Source organism: Humulus lupulus, chromosome 5, assembly GCF_963169125.1.
Source record: "Humulus lupulus chromosome 5, drHumLupu1.1, whole genome shotgun sequence".
NCBI classification, from domain to species: domain Eukaryota; kingdom Viridiplantae; phylum Streptophyta; class Magnoliopsida; order Rosales; family Cannabaceae; genus Humulus; species Humulus lupulus.
Genome location: NC_084797.1, coordinates 48,447,299 through 48,464,273, shown reverse-complemented (window position 1 = coordinate 48,464,273; position 16,975 = coordinate 48,447,299). Strand labels below are relative to the sequence as shown.

At 29.4% G+C, this 16,975-nt stretch overlaps 1 protein-coding gene across 2 annotated transcripts; it reads left to right on the top strand.

The window, feature by feature from the left end:
• Positions 1-1,443: 1,443 nt before the first annotated feature.
• LOC133834819 (agamous-like MADS-box protein MADS3) lies at positions 1,444-11,821 on the top strand. Of its 2 annotated transcripts, XM_062264573.1 has the most exons (8): positions 1,465-1,836; positions 3,076-3,154; positions 3,737-3,798; positions 3,997-4,096; positions 10,639-10,680; positions 11,032-11,073; positions 11,206-11,354; positions 11,561-11,821. In XM_062264573.1, the coding sequence occupies exons 1-8, from the start codon at positions 1,655-1,657 to the stop codon at positions 11,631-11,633; spliced, it is 729 nt and encodes a 242-aa protein (XP_062120557.1). In that variant the 5' UTR covers positions 1,465-1,654; the 3' UTR covers positions 11,634-11,821. The 2 variants fall into 2 exon arrangements, with proteins under 2 accessions (XP_062120558.1, XP_062120557.1); XM_062264574.1 differs by lacking the exon at positions 11,032-11,073 and having other exon boundaries at positions 1,444-1,836.
• The last annotated feature ends 5,154 nt before the right edge of the window (positions 11,822-16,975 follow it).

The following is a 16,975-nucleotide window of genomic DNA, read 5'->3' as shown; positions in this document are numbered from 1 at the left end:
AAAAAAACATTTTTGTTTTCAAATAAGTCATCTTGTATGCACATTCTTGTTAAAAAAATAAATAAAAGTGTGACAAAATGTGATCAATTCTTTTATATATTCCTATTTCCAGAATTATACTGAAAGAATTTAAATAGTAATAACAACTATTAATAATTTTAAATTTAAATATATAATTAGTAGCAATGCTATTAATATATAACCAAAATAATATATAATAACAATTGTATTATTGACGTGAAAATAATAAGAGTACTCCTAGATTAGCTAACAACAATTATATGCCAGTTCAAAGAGTAGCTAGAGCTATCAATAACTTAATTAGTATTGAATGTTTGTCTTCATTACATGTGTATTCAATCTATGAATAATTTTGTTTATTAGTTGTTGTACATAAGAAATAGTCATAAAATTATCAACATTATTGTGTACTGACTTTGATAAAGACGGAATAATAATATTTGGCGTACGAAACTAGATTACACCCTGTTATTGAAAACTTTAACCATGTAGATCGAATAAATATGATTATATTTGCTTGGCAATTTAAAAAAAAAAAATACACATACACAGAAAAATAAGTAGTGATGCATAACTTTATATATATATATATTTATGTAACAATTGCCAAGTGGGCGGGGCTTTTGGATCGAAAGAGATAATATATATATCATGAAAGCTCATGGATTCAAGTTTAACAGAAGAACAAAAACAATAATAATATTTGTGTATTTAGAAGAAAGAAAGCAAGAAGAGAGACAGAGAGGGAGATAAGGGTGAGTTAGGTATGGGGGGCCAGGAGATGGAAGAGTAATGCATACATAATATATTATGATATGTACCATATGTACAGTAAAGAGGGATGTTGTCAGAATCTTATTGGTCCGAAGCTGAAAAGTAGGTCTCCAAGCTATTTGATTCTCTCGAGCGTTGGAATGCGCTGATGACACGCGTACGAGACTTTGAGAAGTGACAGAGACTGTACACATTCGATTTGTTTTTGTTAGCCATGGCACAAAGCACTTCCACACAGGGAAGGGATCGGAGTACTTTCTTCTTCTTTTTATTTTTATTTTTATTTTTTTTGATAAACCCACGAGGGAGTACTTGCGATATCATTTATCATTCAACAGATTCAAACCCACCGCTTACATGTTAGTATGTGTACGCTTCTCCATATAATAAAGAAAGAGAGTAAAAAGGAAAAACTAGTACAAACTATACACAGTTTCCTTCCTCCCACAAGGCACTGCCATGACCCAAAAGAGGAGATAAAAGTAAATAAAAGAAGCCCTTTAGGGTTAGGTCCATGCTAGTACGTATAACCTCTTTTTACAGAGAGAGAAGAGAGAGAGAGAGAGAGAGAGAGAGAGAGGTATTAGAGAAAAAGACATTGTATTGGAAAGAGAAATATATTAAAGATATATGCTTTTCTAACAGTACTAGTTTGGCAGTTTCTTCCATTTCTGAACAGTATTATAGTAATTGCTAATTAGGTATACTAATAATTATAAGAACCTGGATTATACGTCATATATAAATATATATATATATACGTGTATGTGTATATATATTGAGCTATGTAATAGATAGATCGATGAAGAGAAAATAGACCAATAGATAGAAGAGAGCAAAAGATCAGAGTTGGGAAAAGATGGGAAGAGGGAAAGTTGTATTAGAAAGAATCGAGAACAAGATCAACCGGCAAGTGAGCTTCTCAAAGCGTAGGAATGGTTTGCTCAAGAAAGCTTATGAGCTTCATGTGTTGTGTGATGCTGAAGTTGGTCTCATCATTTTCTCAAGTCGTGGAAAGCTCTATGAGTTTGGCAGTTCAGAGTATACATATACAGTTTCCCTTTCTCTATCTTTCTCGATCTATATAAGTATACATATACATATGTAATGATTTTTTTTTTTGTTATATTATTATTCTTTATAAGATAGGGTTTATTACAGTAAATGATCTTAGGTTGCTATTTAGCAGACTCTGCTTTGAACAATCAAATGCTTTTGGCCTTGTTTAATCATTTTTAGCAGAAAACAAAAGCTTAGTAGTCAAATTAAAATTAGATATATGGAAGAAATATCAGTTAGACTGGATCCGATTTACTGACAATATACCATGGCAGTGATCAACACGTTTCTTCATTTTACCCTTTTTCATTATTTTATCATATATTTAGTTTCCCAATTGTACGAATGTTCACTATAGCCGTGACAGACAGACACACATAGTAGTTTAAGTATATAATTTTAGGGTTTTATGATTTTCGTTCCATATATTTCCAATTTGCTTGGAATTTTTTTTAGGGTTTCTCTAATAGTTCGAAAGCAAGAGAGCTTCAGTTTCGTGTTAGAGTGACAGATCTTCCAGCTAGTTCTCTCTCTAGACCGCTATTTGTACAGTGATTTGGCACCATGTTCCTGTTTTTCCCTTCATCGACACAATCTTTTAATTAAATTTCCGCATGGTTTGTCTTGTAAAGTACATCAAATTTATTAAGTACTTTCTTGGTAGAATAGAGTTGCCTCAATAAGTGCTTTTGAATTCTCTCCATTTTATTTTTTTTAAGTAGTTTAAAGTCGAGTAATTAATTTAATCATATTATTTAGTACTACCTGCTCGCACAAAGAACTTCTTATTTTTATGGTCCTCCTATTGTGTTATTAAGATATTTTTTGAAGAAGAAATCATTTCTGTAGGGTGCATATGTAATGCTTTTCCTTTTAATCTTAGATGATAGTGGTTTCTTCTTTCTTTGTATATATAAATATTTTGAATCTGAAATTATATGTCAGTACCAAATCTTTATCTTGGGATTTATTATTGTATATTAACATCTTATTATATAATCTTTTCCCACCTTAACATTCTTTACTTTTCTCTGACTTGTAAAAAATGTGCTATTGCGTAGTGCCTGATCAATTTCCTTGTTTAAAGTAACCAACATCTAAATGTATTTCTTTGTTTTTTTGAGTTTTAATTTAGGATTTGATTAGATTTCTTAGTATAAAAATGCTAACTTAATTTACCTTATTAATTAATATGTCATTAATTTCATGGCTTTGCGTCAGCCTGAATACAATTGTGGAGCGGTACAGGCAATGTACTTACGCCTCACAAAACAACAATATTGAAGGAGAGGAACCACAGGTTTGCTTTCGTACTTTATCTCCTCTATCATATAAATATATATATATATATATATATGCCGTTCTGTTTACTGTGAATATATATACCATTACTCTTCACTACCTTTATAAAAGTTATATTCATTCATGTATATACACATGTACTATATTACTGTTCATGGTAGATCTGCTTGTTTGTTTTACTAACATCTTTATCATCACTTTTCAAAACAAAAACAAAATACTATTATTATTATCTTTACAGTGAGTGAATAAATTGTGGATATTGTCTCCATTAATATCTTGATCAAAATTTCTACCATTGATCATTATTTTACATTAATTTGAAAAGAATTCCCAATTCGCAAGGCCTATATATATAATAGCTTAATGTATATGCTTATTTGTATAAGCTTAATATATTATTTACTCTTATAATAAAGGAATAATAAGCTCAGCAATGCTAGCTAATTCCAATATAGTTTTCCACGTGCTATGTATTTCGGTGCTAATTTATATCAATGAGAACAGTACGACGTACATAGTCAGTAGCACTTCTCATATAATTTATTTAATTTTCCAATAATATATTAATTTCAAGCAGAACCTAATACTGGAAATCCCAAAATTGAAGGCCAAGTATGAGTCTCTTCAGCGTACAGAAAGGTATGTATGTATATGCTTTAAAAATCTGATAAGATTTATATTTGAGGGCCGTAACTTATATTCATCATTGGAATTTCGTATATATAGAACTGCTTTTCAGTTTTCTAGCAGTACTTGTTATTATTGATTGTGACTTTCTTTTTGGGCTATATTGTCTTTGATACACTAATACAAAATCAATTGTGTCCTTATTTGAAGGCATTTTCATGGAGAGAATCTTGAAGAGCTTGGTCTTAAAGAATTACAAAATCTTGAGAAACGCCTTGATAGGACTCTCTCACAGGCTAGACAACGTAAGGTACTGTTCTTGTACACTCTCATCGATCTACAGTGAATGTTTACTAAACTCATTTACATTTTTCTTTTCTTTTATTTAAATAAATTATAATAAAAAAAAACATCTACCCAATTCAAAAATTAAAAGGGGTACCATTAATCGATGCATGATATAAATCTAAATTATTACTTGCGAAAATTTTGTAAATGTAACTGAAGCCAATGTCATTTTATTGCAGATAACCACCTTAATTGTTCCTACAATATAGAAATTAATTTTAGCCACTGTCACTTTTTTGGACGTTTGCATGTGTTCCTGATTTACCTTTAGGTCATAATTCCACTACTTATTCTAATTTCGTTCAATATAAAATTTCAAATCATTGATCAATGAATTCCTTATAATGATATTGCTTTCAGTTATTGTACCAATCGATGTATGAAAATTAGTGAGTTTAATTATAAGTGGAAAATGTAAATTAAATTTATTACCTTTAGGTACGGAAAGATTCAGGTTTCATTCCTGAGTACTATAAATAAAATTATGAAACTCACTTGCAATTAAGACACATATATAATCAGCTATATTTGATCATGGCTTAGGAGCGTTACATTTTTGGGAAAGAGAATTAAAAAGAAAAACTTGCTATAGGTTGATGAGATTGTGCTTTAATTATTATATTAATTAATAGATATCACTAATTGAAAATAAACACATTACGTGGTTAAAGTTATGAATGCCGAGGCATAGACATATAAGAACCAATTAAGGGTGATTTATTGATCACTTTGACATTTTCGTCCTCTCAACTTGTTCGTAGAGATCCCATATCAAAAATGAGATTTTTTGTAAAGATATGAGAAGTAATCTGAATAATAATATGTGCACATAAATATTACACATTTATGTATTAATTTTTTTTTAAATAAATCATATTTATCTAAATTTGAACCTTTAAAAGGTAGTAAAACAGTACCATACCACTATCTATAATGTATGAAGTCACTTTTTAAAATGTGAAGTCATATTTTAAATGCGAGTATCATTGCTCATAATTTGACTGTCTTTTCTTATATCTTTATCTTTTCTCCTCCAAAACATTTGGCAACCCAACTATAAAAGGTTACACTATTTTCTACTTTTAAAAAATTAATAATTAATAACAATAATTGTCTACAGTATTTTCACATACATCATGACTGTGGTGCACGTGCGTGAGTCCCACACAAATAGGTCATTCAAACACTAATGGACCACTCATTAGTTGTTTATCATAAATAAAATATTCTTGTCTTTACCTATATATTACATTATAACATTATAACATTACAAAAAAAATTATCTTTTAGTACATATAAATTTTTGCTTTCTAAATCTCACTTTTAATTACAACAAAATAAATTATTTGTGACTAAAATTTAACATTTTGTTACAAGTTATCACTAATAATATAGTTTTATTAAAATATGTTATAGCTAAAATTATTTTTAGTCATAAAAATTTATAATTTTTGTGGCTAATAATTTTGGCCCAAAATTTTAGTGATGACATAAGTACGATAATATCTATTTTTATTGTAAGAATTTTTTTTAGTATAAACTCTTAGTATATATGTATAGCGTTATATATATGGACTTCTCACGAAAATTGTCATATTTTGTGAGAATAGAGTCATGTATAAGCAGAAAAATCAAAAGTTTAACCATTGTTATTGTTAGAAAGAAGAAAAATTATTATTAGTGACAACTTTTTAATTGTGATATAATATTTTTGTGGCAAAATGTTACTTATTTTTTGTCATAAGAAAAAATTGTATTAATTCACAAGCTGTCACTATACTTTTAAATTTTAATCACAACCAATATAAATATAAAGTTTGTTGTGACCTAAACATATTTAGTCGCAACAAATAATAATTTTTGTAACTAATAATTTTATGGACTTTTTAGTAATAACATAACTATAAGTATATGATGATATTTTTATAATTAAAAAAAATTATACATGGCAAAGTATTTTTTTTAGTAAATTCCAGCAACAAACATTCAAAAGACTTGAACTCTCTTTCATATCTCAAGTGATGATAAACCAAAATTACGGAAAAGAACTCCTAAAATAAAAAAAATAAAAAAAAAGTCCAAACATAAGGCTTGAGACACAAATACTATATATAATATAATTGTAAATAAAATAAGACTAGGACTAATTTAATGGAGACACTTTTAAAATTATAATATATATAATATAGTGTAATAGTATCTTGAAAATAAAATAAAAACAATAAAATGTGTTAAAAGTCTTACAATAAAATACGTTGAAAAACTTGAGAGCAAAAGAGAGGGAGAGAGTGACAATGCCACCACTTAAGAAGCGAGGCTAGAAGGTTGAAAGTTCTATATGGTTATGGTTAGGATTTATAACGACCGTGGAAAGCTAGTCATTTTATTTTATAACTAATTAAGGTGGGATATGTAGGAAGTAGGATTGAATTGGATTAAGAAAAGAAAAAATTAAGAATAATAAATGATTGTATCTTTTGCTAATGATAATTTATACAAAATAATTAAGTTGGATATAATATTACTATTGATATACACAAAGATAGGAGATTTGATAAGATACATACAATTGTTTCAAGTATTTTAATGAGATTTATAAGTTATCCCATGTACTAGGAAAATTAATTAAGTTGGGTTCTTAATTTTTCAATATCCTTTCCGAATTCATAACAAAACCACATTATAAAAATAATCCAATCTCATCTAATTCAATTCTACTTTCTAAATGTGACCTAAAGTAATTATTATAGTTTTATAACTTTTGAAGACTTCTCTAGAATCACAAAAAATAGTTGAGTTATATATGACAACAAAATAATAATAATAATAATAAGAATATAACAAACCCAAAACAATATGAATACATAAAAAAAAATATGGTTTTTAAGAAACCTCCGATAATTTCTCTTTTGATTTATGGTTGTGTTTTATTGAACCCCGTGATCAATTGGGTGTCGTATAAATTCTTTATTGTTAGTAGTCTTGTAGAAGAACAAATAATTTATTTGGTGGGAACTTTATGCCTAGAGATGAAAGTGATTATGGGAATTGCCTGGAATATATAGATTAGTGAATGGAAGAGTATAAGCTTATATATAACTTACTCTATATCATCTAAATATTTATATGTATTACAAAATATAATGTGTATATATCTATAATTATAATAAAACGTCAGCCATAAAATGGAACTATATAATAAATAATACTCATCTAAATTATAATATTATTTGAGATTATCGCTGATTAAGATATTTCAATATCTTTCTTGGTAATTATGTTGCTTCATTCAAATTTTGATTTATTCATTAAGAATAAAAAATATTAGAATAATAATAATAAAAGTCTTTTAGGTCAGTTTGAAGTTTTTACGTTAGTTTATAATAACCTAAGCCAGTATATCTTCATTAAAACCCTCTCTTCCTCCCAAATGCTTACACAAGCTTAAATCCAAAACCCTCATCATTATCACCAAATAACAAAAAAGAAACATTGAAATAATAAGCTACAAGCAAAGGTAAAAACGGCATGGTGCTTGCATCCTTAATTATTTGTCGCGTGCCTTTGTGAATCATTGAAATAACCTACAAGCAAACATAAAAACTCCATAAAAAATTAGGAAACAAAACAAAATACAAGGTAGGGGTGTGCAGAATATACCAAATTCAATTACAATCGACCGCCAAAAAAATGAATATCTAATTACTATTGGATTGGATCGGATGTAATTTTTAAAATTCCAAATTGGATAGGTCAGTTGTTGAATGGGGGTCCAACATCCAATAAAAACCGACCGAACCGATCCAATAATTATCCAATTACATACATGCTTATAATTTTGATGAATTTGTGTTGTATGCTTCTAAATTATTATAACTAAATAGTGTTTTCATTTAGATGAGTAATTTGTATGTTTTATAATTGAAATATACATTAAAATTAGATTTAAAAAGACTCTAAATGATTGGATGGATTTGATTCAATCAAATACATAACTAGGGGATGCATCCAATGGATAGAACTAATCCAATCCAATTGTCTATTAGATCGGATCGGATCGGTTGACTCAATTCAATTAGATTGGATCAGTTGTAAAAATTCAGCATCTAATGAATAATTTGATTGGATCCAATGTACTTAAATCCATTGGATGTGATCCAATGAACACTCCTAATACAAGATTGGATTATTATAAGCTCAACAAGATTTATGTATAGTTATCACAAAATTTCATTTGAATGCTCCTTCATCTTTCTCAAAACCAACCGCAAAAATCTCAACAAAGACAAAAACATTACAAAAAATCCCAATGTGAACCATAAAAAACAAACTACAACTCATAATGCTAGTCCTATCAAGCAAACATAATAAAAGATTAATATATTTTTCTCTCAATAAGTTGCTTGACATAAAAAATGGTGCACTATGCGTTTAGACAGATGCGCTTGATTCTTCGCATCCCAACTTGCGAGTAGCGTGGGTAGTACGATCATAGGGGAAACCCTATAATTTGGAGAGAGGACCTGTTAATTATGTAGTCTCGTATTAAATATTATTATAATAATTAATAAATATCTATTTGTAATTAGTTTTAAGAGTATGTTCCGTTAAATATTTAAAATATCTAATTATAGTTAACAAGAAAACGTTAAAATCAAGAATTTTCGTTATTCACATATTTTTTATATAGAAGAGATTTATATATATAAATATAGTTGGTAGAAGCAACACGCAATGCACGATTGCTTAGTTTTAAAGTTGTAAACATTGTCTATCATTTTGATAAAAACTGGTTCACTCGTTTAAAAAAAATATATATATATATAATAAAATGAATTATAGTTCTATAGTATATATAAATACTTATATCAATAATCTCTACATATATGACATCTAAGTACAATATTGACATATATATTTACATGCCTACATGACATATACATATATATATATAAATTACAATAATATTTAAAAAGAAATTAATAATAGAAATAAAATAAGAATGAAAAAAGTCATAGTGTAGACATTAATATACATGCATCAACTATTTTTAGTTTCTAATGTATCTCGTGCAATGTCCTTTGATGGATTTAATGAATAAAAAAAGCTTCAATCACTTATAAAAAACAAACTATCACACAAATTAATTTAATTATTTAAATTATCATAAAATATCTTATTTTAATTAATTAATTAATTTATTTTTGTTTAAGTTTAAGTTTGTTCTAGTATTTGAATTTGACAATAATAACAAAATATTATATATTATATGTTTAATATAATATTAAGTTTAAGTTCAATTAAATTTTACTTAAGTTATAAAATATATGGTTTTATTATTTTTAAATAAGTATTATTGTAAAATATATCAACAATATTTATTTTATTTTATTTTATTTAAATTTAAGTCATATTTACAATCTAAAATTAAATATAAAAATATTCTGTAAAATATAAGAATATTTCTGAAAAAATGTTAAAACTAAAAAAAATTTGTTATCTACAAACTTATTATATAGAAGAAGTATAGACTTGAACAATTACACATTTATTCGTCTTAAGAAAAATTATAACTGCATTCATAGTTAGATGATAATAATATGATATGCAGACGTTGGATCTATTAAGAATATAATTAAAGGTGTTGGAAATTAGATGCTACCTACATGTCCTTGTAACTGTTCATAGCATCTCTGTATAGGAAGACTGGAGTCACTGGACAAACTATTACTACTATTATACCTTATTTATTAGTTATTACTCTCATTCATTTATTTTTGTTTTTGTCTTTTTTTTTTTATTTCAATTGCGTGATTGGATTCTCACCTTTTTCGTTAAAATAAAATCAAAATATTATTTCGTTTTTAATTTCAGAAATACAATGTGATGGCCAAATTTAATCAACTTAATATTATTTTTTTAAAATTAATGTACGTGAATAGGTGTATATGGTCACTACAAATATAGGTACAAATAAAATAAAGGTACTTAGTGATAATTTATTATATATTTTGTGTGACTAAATATTATTTTTAGTAAAAAAAAATATGACTAAAAAGTCATACTTTATTACAAGTTATCATTAATATAGCTTTAGTCACAATCTATTATTTTTAATAATAAAGTTTATTGTGACTAAAAATATATTTAGTGAATGAACAATTGTCAATTGATTCTGTTAATAACAAATTGTGATTTTTGTGACTAATTCTTGTAGTCACAGACTTTTTTTAGTGATAACATAAGTAAGATTATTTTTTTTAATGACAAATTTTTTATTTGTAATCACAAATTTTATTGTGACTAAAACTAATAATTTTTGTACTGAATATTATGCAGATATTTTTATTTCTAAATTTGTTTGAAAATAATTATAACTTTTGCTAACAATTTTTAAAAATAAAATTGTCCAAACTTTTCTATATTATGCTGTATTATTTGTTTAAGATAGCCTTATGAAACTGATAATCACTGTCCAATCTCGTGATTGATGAAATTGTGCAGTGGCAAATGTTGTTAGACCGACTTGAAGAACTCCGCAAAAATGTAAGATAAAGATGACCATTGATATAATATACATAATTTATATATATATATATATATTTGTTCTTTTTTTGTAGAGAATATGTGTCTATATATATATATATATATTGAGTCGTTGTTAAACGTGCAAAGCATCATCAATTTTGATATAATGAATATATTTCATATTTACACACTTCTTGATTTAATTTCATCACACCTCACAAGTTAATAGTTTGTGGTTTATATTGATTATTACCATTTTTTAGTTTTCAATGAAAGATTTATGCAAGTAGTAATTTATATACATATAATATTAGTTGTCTAAACTTTATTTTTTCTTTGTACATATAAATTGTGTATAATTATAAATAGGACCGAAGTCTTAGAGAGATGAATGAACAGCTGAAGTCCAAGGTTCGCTTTCCAATTTATGAATTGATTCAAGATAAATAATAAATGTAACGATTAAAAGATATATACATATTTTATATCCTTCCATGAATAAATTATTCAGTAATTCATTTTATTTTATTTTTGGTTTTATAGCTTGAAGAAGGAAGAAATACGGGTCGGTCTACTAAAAATCCAGGGAATAATATCGATCCTCACACAGCAGCCGATTATAACAACCCCTTTCATCCGGACTCCATACAACCCAATCACATGATATCACAACCTGATATAGACGACAAAGGGTTAGAAATTTTTTTCTCTAATATTCAAACCCCATATTTATATATGTCTCTGCTGCACTATCTATAGTTGACATTTTAGCTGTAATTTTCTCTTTCATTTAAAGTTGAGCTATAAATAATACTTATTCCAATGATACGACAACGTGACTGAAATTTTGAACCTAAATGAAGGTAATTAAAAATTCCTGGTGTGCTTTCTGTGACAGGCCGTATCCTAGATTTACTCCCCAACTAACAACTGATCGCGAAGGAATGTTTATATATAGGGGTTGGGAGTGACCCCGTGGAACCAGGATTGGTTGATCATCTCCAGATATAAATATATATATACATATATTTGGATTTTGGATCCATATGTATGTAAATAAATGCAAGTGCAAGACATATATAATAGCTAGATTTTAAATTTATGTTGTAGTGTGAGTTTGCAGTAATATTAATAAAATTATTCGAACTATTGGATGGGAGACGTGCCACTAATGAATATAAATATATATATAAATATATTGTAAATTCTAAAATTGGCATATTTTATAGAAATATCTTTTTAATTAAAAAATCATTTTTACTTTTCTTTTATTGTGATTTCGGAATTCACTTTCTCTTTATTGTGATTTTCGGATCACTTAGTAATTTGATCACAATATGATTATAAAGGGAAGATATATCTTGTTTATTTAAAGCAAATATTCAATACTTACTCAAAGTTGTTTCTGGAATATTTAACTTTAAATTTTCGTGCAGCTCGAGATTATAAAATTCAGGAAACTGAATCTTTGATGTCATTAATTATTATTTCTATCTTGAGCATTTTGATCTGACACAGTTATAAGCTGTCTCCACCAAAATCGTATCTGTCGGATCACAATCTTCTAAAAAAAGCAATTCTTCATCAGTCAAGAATATTTTCAAATATTCTTGCTTTTATTAGGAAATTCATTATCAGCCTTTATGAGCACGAAATGGACTTTATAAATAGGTCTCTAAGACTTTGAGAAAAAGTGAACTCTTAGATGCATAATTTGTAAGTGTATTGTAATATTTGTGAGAGTTCCTTCTTTGTATTCAAGGTCATAGTATTCACGTGATCTTGTGAAAAAATGAGTGTTTAGTTTTTGTGGTGAGTTTATACCACATTCATGAGTGAATACACTTTGTAATTTGAACACAACTTTTATAATCTTCGGGAGAGGATTTTTACAAGCATTGCGTTAGGATGATGCAAGCATACGCTGGCCATTGAAGGGAGTTCAAGTGGTTGAGCGTTTCAATCAAAATCAGATTGGTGAAGAGAAGTATAACAAAGTTGCGGCAAATCTCAAAAGGGGGTCTTGTTTTGTATAAGTCAATATTTTGTACTTGTGATTCTTTATTAATTGATTTTATTCTCTAGGTGTGGTCCCAAGGAGTAGTTTATCTGAAAGGGTTTCTGAACCTTGTAAAAATTCGTTGTGTTCTTTATTGTTTTTGCATTGTCTTTTTATTGTGTTCAGTTTCTGTCGTGACAAGTTTGGATTCTGTCCCGACAGAACTGAAATCTGTTTAAACATTTAATTACCATTCCACACTTTAATTAATTAATTTGGTAATTACTAAAAATGGAATTTCAATTGGTATCAGAGCGGGTCACTAAACTCTTAGTGAGATTTTGTGATTTTCCATTTGTTTTGATTCTTGTGAAATGTCTTTGTTTACAGAAGGTGGATCTATAACTCGCCCTCCATTGCTGAATGATACTAACTATCCGTACTGGAAAGTAAGGATGAAAGCTTTTGTCAAAACCCTTGATGAAAAGGCTTGGAGATCAATATTGACCGGTTGGACACCACCTGTCGAGAAAGATTCGAAATCCGGTAAGACATAGGTAAAATCTGAACTTGAATGGTCTAATGAAGAAGACAAATTGTCAATTTATAATAATAAAGCTTTACATGCAATTTTTAATGGTATTGGTGAGAGTTATATAAAATTGATTTTATCTTGTGAGTCTGCCAAAGATGCTTGGGAAATCCTTCAAACTCAATTTGAAGGAACTGCTGATGTTAAGCGATCTAGGCTTGTAATGTTGACCACAATATTTGAAAACCTTCGCATGTCTGAAAAAGAAACCCTCACTGAGTTTTATGAAGAATTGTCTGACATTGCTAATGAATATTTTGCTTTAGGAGAAAAGTTTTCCGACTCTGTTTTGGTTAGGAAAATTGTTAGATCTCTTCCTGACAGGTTTCAATCCAAGATCACAACCATTAAGGAGGTAAAGAACCTTGACACCTTGAAAGTTGAGGAATTGATGGGATCTCTTCTAACTTTTGAACTTAATCGAAAGATCTGCCATCAAGAGAAACCAATTGTTGTGAAGGAGAAATCGATTGCCTTGAAATCTTCTAAAGAGAAAATGGAAAGCTCAGATGAGAAAGATGATGATGAAATGATCTTGTTATCAAAAGAATTTAAGAAGTTTATGAAAAATATTGGTAACAAGAAATACATGTCTAAATCCTCCGAAGGTAATAATTTTTCAAAACCTTTTGAATCTACTAATAAAAAGGGTATTCAATGCAGGGAGTGTGAAAGTTTTGGACATATTCAATCCAAATGTGCCAATACCTTAACGAAAAATACGAAGGTCATGGCAGTCACTTAGAGTGACTAGGACTCTGAAAGTAGTGATGAGGAAGAAAATTTTAATATTGCCTTAACTTCTGGTTTTTCTTGATTACCTCTTTCTGTGCAGATGAATGAAAACATTGTTTGTTTAAAAACTACTATTTCAACAGATGAGGGTTCCCATGGTAATTCGAATGAATCCGATTTGGATGAGGATTCCTTGAAAGAATCGTACAAAAACATGTATGATCAATGGTTGAAAGTATGTTCAGATAATCGTTTGATGGCAAACAATAACAAAGTTCTCAAGAAGAGAAATGAAGAACTTGACTCTCTTGTTAAAAAATATGAAATTGAGATTGTTGTTAAAGATTCATAAATCAATCGTTTGTCTAATGAAGTTGATAAAATTGTGAAAGGTGTCAAATTGCTTAATCATAGATCTATGGTTTTAGATGATGTTCTGCTTGCAGGTCAAAAAGCTTGTGATTTTTCTAGGTTATGATCAAATGACCTAAAGGAAAAACAATTTATATTTCTGGAAATCTTCCTATTTTTTCGACAACTGACCCTTCTGCAGGAACAACTCAAACTCATGTGACATAATCTCCTCAATCTGTCACAACACATGAGAAACAGGCCAGAAATTTTGAGAATAAAAAAACTAGTCATTTTATTCTAATTTTCCATTTCTGTGGAGTGAAAGGTCATATTCGACCTAAATGTTTTACCTTGATGATTTTCCTTCAAAACCAATTACTTTAATCATCATGATAATTTGAGACAAATGCCCTTGAATAAAAGGACACGGCCTAAGAAAGTTGGGTGAATAATAATGAATTTAAATGTCTTGCTGCCTTTACTTGTCTTAGAACATGCGATTTTAACTCTTGGTATTTTGATAATGGTTTTTCTAGGCATATGACAAGTAACAAAAGCATACTCACTGATTTCAAGATTTTGAAAAATGGGGAAGTCACATTTGGAGATGGTAAGTCTTGTAAGGTACTTGGCAGTAGCACTCTAAATTATGAAGGACTACCAAAATTGCAAAATGTTCTTTTGGTTGATGGACTTAAAACTAATCTAATTAGTATAAGTCAAATTTGTGACCAAGACTTGTTTGTAAATTTTTCTCATGATAATTGTTTTGTGCTTGACCAAAATGGAAATTGTGTTTTGAAGGGTTATAAATATGTTGACAATTGTTACACATTATCTCAATCATGCAGTTGTCACACAAATACAAGGAGTGATATTAATTTGTGTCGTGAAAAACATGGTCATGTGGTTTTTTAAAATTTAAGAAAAATTGGAAGTTTCAGTCATATTCATGATTTACAGAATTTAAGTAAATATTTTTTTGGTAAATGTGAACCATGTTGTAACGACCCAAAATTACTAATAGGGCTTAAAGGCCTTGATTAGTGTGCCAGGAGGGCTTAACTGGATTTTATGTGATTTAAATGATTAAAAGCACGTTTATATCATTATTTGGATATATGTGATGCATGATTATGTGTATTAGTATGCATGTAGGCCGTGATTAGGTTATAAGGGCATTTTCATAATTTTGGCCTGTTGAGGGCATAAATGTAAATATTTGTGATAAATTTTTGAGACCACATTATTATGTGGATAAATCTGTATCTTGTGACTCGAGGCGATCCTAGTGAGCAGTTTAGCAAAAAAGTCACGGCGGGGATTTATACCCGGCTCGGGGCGAGCCTGGGGGTATTTCTGGGAATTTAGGAAATATATTGGAGTCTGTTTGATATTGAGGAATATAATTGGTGATTAGTTAGGTGTTGGGAAGTAAGTGATAAATATTAGAGACACTCGAGGAATTAGCGGGAATTGGGAGTAATGACCAAAATGCCCTTAGAATGATTCAATGGTTTAATTATTATTGGGAGGCAATATGGTCATTTGGTTTATAAGGGATAAGAGTTATTTCTGTCTTATAGGCTCAGTGGAATGTTTAGAGTATAGTGGAAGCTAAAAGAAAGGAAGGAAAGAGAAAAAAGGAAAAGAAGGAGGAAAGAAAGAAAAACTGAACACCTAGAGCTAACCCCTTTCTTTCACTCAGTTGGCCTTTCCTCTTCATTAATTGAGGATCTTCTGGAGCTATAACTCAGGGAGAACTTAGGCTAAAGCTTGGAGTTAGGGACCTTGATTAAGCTTGAGGAATAGCAGAGGTTACTCATCCAATTAAGGTAAGTTGTCAAGGTTTTCTTCAATTTTGGTTTTGGTGTTGTACTGGATTTCTGAACTGGGTTTTGATGGGAATTCTAGGGAATTAAGGCTGAGGTGTTGAGAGGGAAAGCTAAGTGTGGAGGATAGCCTAAGGTCAAATTTCTCTATTGAAGGTAAGAAATTCTGAACATGATCACTTGAATACTGAAGTTTATGTTGTTTTCCGTTGAGTTTTTAAGTTTCAAGATCAGTCATGGCTTTTTCTTGGTTTGATGATGCATGTGGTTGATTTTTGTACGGTTGGGTCATATGGGGTGAGATATAGATGTTGGTAGGCTTGTTTTGGTGTTTGGTTGAGGTTTGGAAGGATTTTGGAGGGTTTTGGCTCGAGGAAGTTCGAAGAGGAGAAATCAGGGTGTTGTCTGGCTGTGACTAGTGCTGTAGCGCTAGCCTTAGGGTGCTACAGTGCTAGGCTTGGGTGCTTGGGGCATTTTTGGCTCTATTTGTAGCGCTATAGCACCCTCTTTATGGCGTTGTAGCGCTACCCTATTTCCAGAAGAGGGTTTTTGGGATATTTCTTAGGGTTTTTGCCCGGGGGCTCGGGGTTTGATTCCACCACCCCGTTTGGTGGAATTAGAGCTTCCAGAGGGCTTGGGATTGGTCCCGAGGTTAGGTTTTGCAATTGAAGTTTGGTATGGTTCTAACTTGTGACCGTGACTAGGTGTACGCTAGGGCTTGGAAGGGATCGTGCTTGAGGGGTGTCACCATTGATCAAAGCTACCAAAATCCAAAGGTAAGAAAACTGCACCCAGATATGT